General features: G+C 42.3%; 1 protein-coding gene across 1 annotated transcript; it reads right to left on the reverse strand.

Annotated features, from left to right (window-relative positions):
• Nucleotides 1-1,696: 1,696 nt before the first annotated feature.
• SLC30A10 (solute carrier family 30 member 10) lies at nt 1,697-12,295 on the reverse strand. The gene is made up of 4 exons (XM_072856965.1): nt 11,663-12,295; nt 11,142-11,225; nt 7,415-7,651; nt 1,697-6,658 (listed from the first exon to the last, which is right to left on the reverse strand). The coding sequence occupies exons 1-4, from the start codon at nt 12,171-12,173 to the stop codon at nt 6,183-6,185; spliced, it is 1,308 nt and encodes a 435-aa protein (XP_072713066.1). The 5' UTR covers nt 12,174-12,295; the 3' UTR covers nt 1,697-6,182.

Consider the following 12,295-nt stretch of genomic DNA (forward strand, 5'->3'; position numbering starts at 1 on the left):
CGTAAGCCAGACTGTGCCGTAAGAAAACACTTTCTGTGAACAATTTAGGCAAGCAAAGGAAACCGGGGTACACAGAAAGGCTACCATCCCTACTTTATATGGCAGTTTTAAAGAGAAATAGCTAATTAAAGCAAGTGCTGTTCTGCAAGATGTCATGGCACTTGTTGTGCTGATTTCCCACCGTCTGTTGTACTTCTGTTTTAAAACTTGGAGGATCAGTTCATCCACATCAGATGCTTTTTACAAGATTGATTTTTAAGGTGTATATTGAAAAAAAGGTTGTTTTCTATCTCTTGAATTATGCAATCCCTTACTTAAAAAACTTTCTGTACACTAGGCTGTGGACCTACTGTGCCATTTTAATAACTTGTATAATGTCTTTATGGGTTCATTTTCCCATACATACCCCGACGCCTCTTGATGTAGTTCTGTTTCCATCTCCTCACAACAGGGTGGTCAGCAATATGTGGTTAAACAGACACAGAGCTTTATTAAACATGGGTGAATGCTGGGAAAAAAAAAAGTACTAGGACTGGAAGGAGGTAAAGCAAAGTGCAACACCATATCGAACGTGCCACTTGCCTTGCGTCTTTTGTTCCCAGAGCCATGCAAGCAGCCACGATGATAGCGTTATCTGCTGACAGCACTGCTGATCCAGGCAGCCTTTCCCCTCCCTCCTCGCCCTGCACACTGATACAGCACAGTGTAGGTGTGGAAACAGAGGAAACCTTTCAACCCCAGACCCCAAGAAATCACCACCAGCTTCATCTCCTTTTCTATGTGCAGGTACTGCTACCTTGCAAAACAGCGCAGAGGCTCAGGGACCGATGGCCTCATTAATATTAGCAAATTAAATAGTGCCTAGGAATGAATCACCTGTATTAGTAAGCTGTTCAAGCATTTCATGGCCTGTGGCAATTACTGCTCCCCCAAGCCATTCCCAGGCCCAGGCTAATCTCAATTAGCCATCAGCACAGAGCCACCCTCTTTTGATGTGGACGGTATTTTACTAGTGTAGATGCAAGCTCTTCTATGCCAGTTGGTCTCTGTGCCCTGGAATATCCCCAGGTACATTTAATTTACTAATACAGAAGTAGTCGATAACGCTTCATGGTTATTCAAATGCCTGCTATCTCTGTTGACCGAGATATGTGCTTCTTGCATCAGACAACAAGCATGTTAGCTACCCCACTAAAAGAAGAAAATAAACCCCTCACATCAAGGGACCACACTATAATGGTGTTAAACTTTGACCACACTTCAGCAGAGACAAGCTCAGCCACAAACCTGCAGGGCTGCTCTAGTGACTTCTCTGGAGAGCTGATGGTAAGCATTACAGTTATAACCTAACTGTTCCTGGTTGTACGTGAAAACCATCACAGCAATGCTGCCCAAGTGGTCCCAGGATTTCTTTTCAAGGAGACAAGATCATGCTTGGATTAATAAATGTTGAAAAATACCACTTTGGGACAAGAAGAAAAAGATTGCGAGTGTGCAGTTTTAATCCTGACATTAACAAGCTCACAGGTTAAGAGCAAACTTTACTCATACAAAGGTCTTAAAATGATCCAAACTGACACAAACTCCCTATTGCTAACATACATCAAGCTCACAACAACGGGTTTATTGAAAAATACACTTTATTTACAAGACATTCAAACTTCATTTTGAAAAAAAATTAACTGTACATAAAACTTTAAGTAATTTTTCACTAATAGTTAATAAAACCACAGTGAGATTTTCCATTCATTGATTCAACAATCACGGAAATTACATTGTGGCACGTTATTTAAATCACATAATGGACAGAAAAACTGGAGGAAACTTTTAAGCAACACAGCTCCATAAATGTAACAACTTTATACAGTGACATCCTCATACCAAGGTATCACTGTTCAAATAAAGTATTTAACACAAAGTGCTTCCACTGTACAGCAGAGTAAGTAGCAGAACCTATAGAAATCTTCATAGTGTTTGGATTATCTTTTCAGAAATGTCCCTTTTATCTGCTTTCCAATTAGTGATCCAAGCTTTCCCCTAAGCTGTTAATGAATGACTAACGAACCCTAGTGATTTCATTGTACCTTCTCAGGCTTAGAAGCCAACTTTCTTTAAAAAGTTGTTTCAGGTGGAGTGTTTATAAAGACTTTAAATGTATATAAATATATTTATATCTCAGGATGACTACTTAGACACTACTTCCACACAGATCACAGGACATAAAAATAGTCCTTGGAGTAGCCATCCATAGACCTTGGGTGGTGAGCTTCACTTTGGGGAAAATTTGGATGCCAGCATATTCCCTTCAAAGTTCAGAATAAAAGGGAGCATTCAGGACAGTAAGTGTTATAATTGGGTAGAGGCGGGCAGAAAGAATAGGAAGAACTAAACAAGATCAAAAAGTGGTTTGCAATGGTAAAGTGTATCACACAGCAAAACCAGAAAGCGAGTGAATTTGAATTAGACGGAGTGCAAAAATTAAACCAGTGCATAAAAGAGGTATTTCTAAACTGTATTGTAGGTACATCACCGTGACCAGAAGGCTAGCAAAACCATACTGCTTTTATTGAAGAGACAAAGAAGAAAAACATTAAGAGAAAAAACCCCATGGTTGTGCTACAAGTCAAAATAAGTATCGCAAAGAACACAAGGAGAAGGAAGTCAACTGAAAATTTGGCAAAACAAAGGCAACACTCCTAAAAATAGCATCAGTTATTTTTCTTTACATAGAAAAGCAAAGGCAAGATCTGCATTTAGAGAGTTACGGAAGAAGGAAAAATTAAGTATCAAATTGACATGTTTGGTTAAAGGATAACATATGAAAAGGTGACCAAAAAAATGGAATTCACTTCAAGAAAAGGGCCACGACTGATGAAGGCCAGTAAATTGCTTTTGCAATCAATGCCATTTTAATTCATTCCAGATTTCACTCTTGCTCCAAAACTATCTGCCAAGGCTAACAAATGTTTCCTTGTCATACAACTAGGTCACATGTATGACTGCTTATGGATCAGAGGGCCACATAAGCTGGACACCTGGTTGAAAATCACCTGTGTTTTAAGCAGATTTCCTTTGCCACAGACAGTGATGGACAGATAGGGGCAACCACTGCAAGAGAAACTGAATGCCATAATGGTGCAATCAGAAGGGAGTAATTGAAGAGGAGAGGGTAGCACAACCAACCTGCAGTCATCAGAAATTTTACATTACTGAATCGGAGAGGAGAAAAAGCAATTAAGCTAAAGAGGCCAGGAAAGAGATTTTTCAACAGTGCAATACACTACAAAACTGAATTTAGAACAAGTGCCCACAGATAAGGGCAAATACCGAAATCTACTGTATTTCAAAATGAGGTAAGCTTACTTCAAGAGAATTAGAAGAGTATGCCAAGAACTGAAGGGAAATAAGCCAATACAAAATACACATTGATTGGAATGAAGTCTTCTACAGAAGTAGAGAGGGGCCACCCAGTAGAGCCTAGTTGTGACACACCTAAAACAGAGAAGAAAAATATTTTCTTCCAGGACTCGGAAGAAAACAAGGATAGCAGGTCAGAAACCTCAGTTGGATACCCTGAAAGTCCCTACACAGAAAAAACAAGGTACACCTCAAATAATATAGCTCTGTTGGTTTTGCTTGCTTAAGTAATAAAGCAAATTTTAAATCTGCCTGTTTTCTAGACCTGAAGATTTCTGTAATCCCTGGTATTTTCCTATTTATTCACAGGCAACAATTACAGTACATTCAACCAGACAGGAAAAATGTTTAAGAATGTTGCTTCACTGTATTTTCAGATTACAACACTTTTAAAAACTTAAAAAATAGATAAGCACAGTTTTAACAAACACTGGAAGGATAAAGAAAAAGATGGTCCATTTTGTCAAATGCCTCAACATTATACATACTAGTTTTCTCCAGTTCCAGTGTAAACAACACTGCCATTCCATCTTTCAGCCATTTAATACAATGTAGATATAAAAAGATTACCTGATTTAAGACACAAATGCACAATTATGAAAGGGTGCGTGTTTTAGAGGCTACCTGGGAAGCAAGTTCTCCCATAGACTTCATTGTTATTTTGGGAGCTTTCTATTCCAGTCCTCAAAAAACCTATAAATATATTTGTTATTTACATCTAAACCCTGACATTTAAACATCATCACAGATGAAAATAAGGACAAAAAGAACAGAAGAAAGGGCTGTCTTACTTTATGCCACACGCTTTTAAAAGACAGAGCAATTCTTAAAATGTTTCCTGATTTACATTAATTCGTGCAATAACTGCCAAGCAAGATCCTGCTGCTTTCACCTCTGCTGCTGCCAATAGAATCAAATGGACTGGAGGATCAAGCTTTTAATTACACTAACACATCGTTTAATTTATATAATACAAACCTACGATGGAAGGCTATAAAATATATTAATTCACCCAAGAATCTGTTCAAAAGGGGTAACTACAAATCTAGAAATGTGCTATTTAGACTGCAATCGCTGCTTCAGTAAACAGTACCTTCCAAGCAGCAAAACAGCCTGCTGTGTGTTTTAATATTCATTGACTTAATGTAATCATCTTTATTAATAAGGAGTTGGCTGCTTTCTAGCCAGCCTTACAAGGAGGTCCTGGTATTTTCCCAGCCCAGGCAGGAAATCGATTTTCCCTTTCTGCTAAGCTGTCACTGAGGTAGACACCACTATTTCATAGCGGTGTCCCCATAAATAAATGAATAAAATAGCCTGCCCAGGCCACACAGACCACTGAAAGGCTGCTTTTGACAGCAAAACGTATTTGAAAGCTTCTGGATCTGGTCTATAGAGCCAGTGAGGCTAAGCACTGGATTAGATAGTAAGTTTCCTCTCCCAAACACCTGGAGAACAGACCTGACCTAAATCCAGCACTGGTGACAGGGCACATCATCTTGTTTTCCTTAAAGCACCCTTGCATGCCTTCAAAAAGAACAAGCAGCAAAGAGCTAAAGGAACTGCTTCACTAAATACACTTTGAAATACACCGTTGGGCATGGGGAGGAGGGGCAGGGCAGAGGGGAGGGCTTAGACCTTCAAAAGAAATCAGCAAGAAATAATCAAGACTACACAAGGAAAAATTCCCTCCAACTTTTTTTTTAAAGCTTCCTCTAAGTGGTAACACTGCATATGAAACTTCAAAGGGATTTTCTTAATTAATACAATATTAAATTGTGTCTTAATAATAAAACTGCAGAATTTTAACTGTTCATAATAAACACTTTAGCTTATTTATTCAGCATGAATAATGACAGACGCTCAGTGTTAAAGATACTGCAATCATCCCGCACAATGATGAATTAAGACCGTGGCTATTATAACTTCTGTTGTCAGGAGGAAAAAAAAATAAAAAAGACTGAGTTGTACAATCACAACAGTGAACAAGATAAAAGTTAACTGGATGACTGCCTGCATTTCCATTTGCTAGAATCAGTACAGACAACGTTAGTATTTCTTTGCTTTCATGACAAGAAGGCTATTCTTTAGCATACTTATATGTGATTAGGCTAAGACTCCAGTATTACTAGTAGAGAAGCAAGACCGGCTTCTGCTCTGTCCCTAAACACAGGAGTCAATCAAGAAAACAATGGAAGTCAAAATTCCTGAGTGCTTCCCCTCCCCCTTAGACACTCTTAATTTCATTCCAACCCCACTGGCCAGAAGCACAAGCGTTACTGTTAAACATGAACTGTCTATGCAAAAATGGGTTTTAAGGATCAGTAAAGCATCTCTACTGAAGTCCTTTATAAATATACAGTACTTCAGCCCAGTACAATCATGAACTGGCCACAGGGCTTTCAGGAAACAGCTCACTTCAGCAGAAAGGGCCAGAGTTTCATTCCCAGTGCCACTGGCCATTAACTGCAAGCATCAGTGCAGACAGCAATACACGCCATCCACTCTAACAACAGAAATTCACACCTAGTTTGGTAAGGAACTGGGTTAGGCTGTATCGGAAAAATCTTAGATGAATGCAACACCCTTTGTAGAAATATTAATCCTTATTTCAGATACAAGGGGCTTTTAGGTGTGTTTTGGTTTACAGCTAAAGCACAGAAATCTTTTTGCCACACGAACTTCAGCTACAACCACCGAGGACCCCCTTCCCAGCCAGGATACGTTTGTTCTGTGAAAACACTACACGGAGTAGAGGGAATTGCCTAAAGTCGTGTACTGCTCAACTGTGATTTGTCATCAGACACGGCACAATTTTTCAGGATTTTAATGCTATCCTCTGCCAGTGGGTATTCGATAGGGATTTCAGTATCATTTTTACTTGAACCATTGTCTTTATGCAGTGCAGAAAGGCAACTATCGTTTTTCTCAGTACAGCCATTAGTTTTAGCCAGGGGGGGCTCCCGCTGACTGCAGCACAGCCGAGAGTCACAAGCTTTTGAGATGCAGGGTGAGCTGCACAGTAGCTGGGAGGTCTTGTGGTCAATGTACTCGGGCTGGATGGTCACAGAATGGATCCCTGCTTCGTGGAAAACCTTCCGTATTTTATAAGCAGCATCTTGGTAATCAGTGGGGGTTTGGCACTTGATATGAAGAGTAGCAATATTCTTCCCACCTGCAAGCTCCCAGACATGCACCTCATGAAGGCTGCTAACCCCTGGTACATGAGCTAGTCTGTCAGCTGGAAGACATAAGAGAAAGACATTAGAGGCTTTGGTGTACTGGCTAATTACTAGCTTTCCCATTAAGAGCCCTATCCAAAAGCAGTAGTCTCCAAATTATCTTTTTAAAAGAGCTGTACTTAGTAAAATATGTCTACTCCCAGCTGCCTTCAGTTCAGCCTCCAGATGACCACACGAGCAGGCCACCCTTCCTTTTGGGTTCACCCCATCCCTCAGGCTCCCTAACGGCAATTTACCAGCCGTTCGTAGAAGCAACGTTAGAGCACCTCTTCCTTGGCCAAGACCCCACATCTTCTGGTTTCTGTAGCCCTGAGCATGGTGGAATTCCAGAAATAACCAGTGCTACCCCACAATTAACCAGTGTGAACAGCACCAGAAAGCTGCAAAATTAACGAACCTTGATGGAAATTTCTAAGCTGTTTTGGAAGCCTTTTGGAAGAAGCCGCTGCAGGGTTCGGAAATATTGTAATACAGTGTTGTTTCTTTCACAAACACCCCGCACAAAGCATTAACAGCTCAAGACCTGGTATTTTTGATGTATTGTTGGAGTACCACATTCTCAAAATGCATGCTTTAACTAATCCAGAAAGATTTGAGTCATGTTGCTAGGACACAGGCATGTGACTATTTCTCACGGTTCTTGAGAATTTAGAGCTATTATGAGTAAATAAGCCAAACATGTCATTCCAGAAATAACATATGCATCGAAATATATCATTAAAATTAATAGCATTTCAACAACAAATTTTACTTACTCAGTAGTTGCATATTAACACCTTTGGGAACCATCTGCAACAAAATAATTGAGGTCTCCTTGATAAGCGGGAATGCAGAAGACAAGATGATGAACACCATAATTATTGTCAGGCTTGGATCGATGTAGCACTGCCAATTACATGGAGCATTCCCCAGAGGAAGTACATGGAAGATTGTAGCAGCAACTACCACAACCACAGATCCAAGTGCATCTCCCATAACATGCAAAAGAACACCTGAAACAAATGGCACAATTCCCATTAGTGGGGGTTTTTTTGGGGGGGAGGAGAGTAAAGCTGCATTTTTCAAGTCTGTTCTACTTGACGTGAAAAACGCAATATTCCAAGCACTAACATCATAACCGAAGTTTTCAATAACAGCTTTCAGAACAAAACAGCGAGGGAAATACTGACTCTGCACCACAGCTGGTTAAGTGGGATGCATTATTAAACATGTAGGGTATGCTAGCAACTGCGGTCCAACTGCAATGCCATGGCAACGTAAAATGTGTTTGCTTAAATGCCTGCAGATTATTAAGAGACCCTGACACACTGAATCTCAATTCTCAATTAAAAATTGATGAATAAATCTATCTGTTCTACCCTGGAAGCTAAGAGAGCCACAGGCCACTCCCAGTAATAGTTATTCTCCTCCATCAGCTTCTGTGACACTGTTGAAATTTGAAGAATGACCTATGTGAAACCTAAGCCCATTCCTATGGCTCCAAATGCCGTCAAACTCCAATTTTTGGATCAAGCTTGATTACTAGCCATACCCACCAACACTACTAGCCCTCAGACCCCCCAAAAAATTAGAATGTGGTTTGAGAGTTAGTCACATGGATGCCACAGTTTAATACGTGCCTGGACTACTCTAAATTGAGAGGAACCCTGGGTACCACTTTTTACATCTATAGATATGTTTTTGTACAAAAGGTAAAGCCACAAAACAGGCTCTGGTAATAACACATTTTTAGCTGCCCTTTCAACTACAATGACCAAAGTAGTCTTCTTGCTATAAAATTACAATAATCTAAGAATTCCTTTTTTCTTCCTTTTTTTTTTTTAACTGCTTTACATAATCTTCCCTCTTCCCATCATTGCTCAAATGCACTCCAGTTTTGTCAGTCTTTACTGTTCAGACTCAGATTTCATTTGAACCCATGCCTAATTCATAACATCTCTAAATATATGACGTTAATTTCTTTGTCAATATTTTTATTCGGAGCCTGTGAAAAAATAAAATGGACCATCTCCTTTGAACATCCCTACGACAAGCACTTTCAAGAACTTCACTCTGATTTAATCACTTCCTCTGGGCTGGAGAAGCTGTAAAAGGCTTCCTCTGAAACTCATTAACAACACAGAGAAGAGTTTTGACTCTTTGGTGATGCTGGCCACTGGATGAGACCTAGAGCCACGCCTGTGCTGCCGTTTCTCGCCAGCTCTTTGCACGAACATTGATCTTCAGTGTGAGAAATGAAGGCAATAACCACTGGAGTTCCTCCAAATCACTTGGGTCAGATAAGAAAGTACAAACTTCTAGTGAGTGCAGCTCTTTCTGCTGGAGTCAGGCGTGTTCTGCCCCATTTGGCAAACTCCCACAGAGCTTTACTCCTCCTAACAGTGTTGCAGTGTTTCCTTTTCATTTACAAATAATCCCAATTCAGCATGGGCTATCAGCTATTGCATGAACAAGAGGGACAAGCAGGATGCAATTGCCAAGGCAACTAACTAGAGAGCACAGCTTAAAAAGAACGGGAAAATGTTTCAGAAAGTCTTCTTTTGAATTCAGAAAAAAAAGTAAGCGTGTCAGAATTATGATAAATTACGACTTGAGAATATGGAATTTGGAAAATGCTTATTTTACATAATTAACATCATTAATATGTACATCTTGGTTAGACATCACATAATGAGGGTCTAGACAGAAATGAACCCATTTCCCTATAGATCCCCAAAAGCTATGGTTATAAAATAGAATTGAAAATTAATTTTTAGTAAATAAAGTGAGTATGGTAAGACCATAGGTAACGTATAGTTTCCAACAGCTTGTGTTGGAGAGTCTGAAATACTCTGCGTATGCTCAAGAAGTAAAGGAATAATTTTACACTACAGTAATTAACCCAGTCAGGCAGAATGTCTGGATTCCTGTTCCTACCACTTTTAAAAATCAAGGAAACAATTCCTCTGCCAATCCATTTTGTCCAGCCATATTTTTCAGGGAGGCTCCAATTCTATAATGTACAGAATTTTCTGCCCAAGTGATTATGAAGAAAGTATAGCTATGTAACTAACTTATACCAGCAAAGAAAAAACATAGATTTTGAATCAGAATTTTAAAGACACATATCTGTAACACTGGCTGAAGAAGCAAGGAATATTTGCAAAGATTTTGCAAAGATGACATACTAAAGTTAAAGTAGCACTTAAAGAAAAAGTCTCTTTTTAAAAATCAAAGATGACAGGTATCTTAAAATAACCAATACAAAAGTCCTTATCCTTCAGACATTTTTGAAAGTTTCCAGCACCATTACGCCTAAGTACTGTCGTTCAGGAGAGTAAGGCCTTCTCTAAAGTAATACTCATTGGTTTCTTATCCTTCTCTCCTCCATCCCTGAAAGTGACGGTTTGCTTTTCCTGCTCCAATAATCTTACCACTATAATGCCATAATATCCAGTGACACCAATTTCTAGACATTCAGGAGAGTGTTGTGGCTCTAGCACATGGTTTGATTTCCAAAGTGTCTTCCCTTACAGACACATTCGTGTAACTCTGAAAACACTTTTGAAAGATGGGTAGACAGACACACACCAAAAAAACCCCAGGCGCCTGACTGCCATGTCGACCTCTTTAAGCTGAATTCATGTGATGCCAACTTACACGACTTTGGAGGAATATCAGATACCAATAGGTGATCATAAGAAGCCTGAAACTACCATCCTGTTTCAGCTTTTGACAGCCCTTTCCTTGAGGGACAAACTCAATATTTAATATACTCAAAGATATCTGCTTTTGGCTCTGCTCAGAATAGGTACGTAAACGTGTATGCATATAAACAACTATACAGAGAGGAGAGAGACACCTGGTTAATTTACTCCTAGAAGCAGCCATACAGTTTCACTCTGCAGATACCCAGAGACCTGCCAAATTACAACATAAGCCGGGTTGATACTGTCACAGATTCTCTCAGGGACAAGGTTCACAGTTCAAGGACCTGGAAGAACACTGCTGAAGCATCAGTTTCAGCACTTTTTTCCTCGTGCTGATTACAACACGTTGTCAACCTCGAGATTTAAAGAAATTCTGTTTTCTGCCCAAAAGCATTTTGAAGTTGAAAACTGCTCAGTTACTACAGCAGTGACACTCAAAGAAGCGCCTCACAGGTCCCGGCTTTACCTTCCTGTAAGCCCTCTAGCGACTTCAGCTTAGTGCAAGACTTGGCTTTGTCTCCTTTCCAAAAAGTTCAGCTGCACTCTTCTAAAGAATTAAAATCAAAATGTAAAGACACTTGGAGCCAAATCAGCATCACGCTCTTTTGTTATTACCTGTGCTATTTCATACAACCAAAACCTTTCTGCTAACGATAACGGTGTCCATATACATAGAACAGTCCTGGGCTTTTTCTCCATTTCTTACTGACATTTGGAAAAAGAAAAAAATCTGAAATGGAAACCAAAGTGTTTAAAGTTAACATAGTACTAGCAGTATACTCCCGTGCTGTACCTCTGATGTTCAAGGCTTCAGACTTTCTCTCTTTTTTCTTCTCAGGCCCCTCTTCAGGGCTTTTTTGGTCATTTGGTGAATCACCTGCATTCAAAGAAGAAACGCTGTGTTGTGTATAAGTTCTACAAACAGAAAAAACATCATCCTTCTCAAGACCAACTTATTTCAAAGATGACGAGAAGAAAAAAAGAACAAGCCAAAACGTTTTCCATGCAGCCCTCTGAGCAACGCCTCCCTCCCGCATCCCGAGGGGACGCCCAGCAGCCCGGCCTGAAGCACAGGGTGAAAGAGGCGGTGGGTGTCCGAGCGAGCTCAGGGACACCCGCGGGGCCCGGGCGGGGTCTGGGGCTTGGAAGGCGCGCAGGGGATGGCTCTGGCAGCTCGGCGGGTCCCGAGGGCAAAGGGAGGGAGAGAGGGGACGAGGAGGGACGGGGAAGGGTGCGAGGGGTGGGAAGCGGTGCGGGACACGAGGGGCAGGCTGGCGGGCGAGGCGGGGCGGCGAGGATGCAGCCGAAAGGCACCTGCTCCATCCGCCTCCCCCGGCGGGGCGCCGGCGGGCGCGGCCCGCAGCGCGGCGGCAGCAGGTGGCGGGGCGGGCGGGCGGCGGCGGCAGCAGGAGCCCCAGTCCTGGAAGACGAGGAGCCCCAGGAGATTGACGGCGAGGCCGAGGGTGCCGACGATGAGCACCAGCTGGGCGTCGTCGATGGGCTCGGGCCGGGCGAGGCGCAGGATGGCCTCCACGAAGATGGTGAAGCAGAGGGCGGTGAGGAAGACGGCGTTGCCCAGGGCCCCCACCACCTCGGCGCGGCCGTAGCCGTAGGTGGCGCGGGGGCCCCGGCGGCTGCGGCGGGCGATGCGCCCCGTGGAGAGGCCCACGCAGAGGGAGATGAGGTCCGAGAGCATGTTGAAGGAGTCGGACACCAGCGCGATGGAGTTGCCCAGGTAGCCCGACACCAGCTCGGCCACGAAGAAGCCGACGGTGAGCACCAGCATGAAGATGAGGCGGCACGTCTTCCCGGAGTACCGCCCCATGGCGATGGCGACGGCGGCGGCAGCGGCGGCCGGGCCCACCGGCGCCCCTCTCCGCGCTAGCGCCGGGCCATGCCCCGCCGCCCAGCAGCCAGCGTCGCCGGCCCGCAACAAGTGCGGCCGCC

The sequence above is a fragment of the Ciconia boyciana genome, chromosome 3 (genome assembly GCF_034638445.1).
Source record: "Ciconia boyciana chromosome 3, ASM3463844v1, whole genome shotgun sequence".
In the NCBI taxonomy this organism is placed as follows: Eukaryota; Metazoa; Chordata; class Aves; order Ciconiiformes; family Ciconiidae; genus Ciconia; species Ciconia boyciana.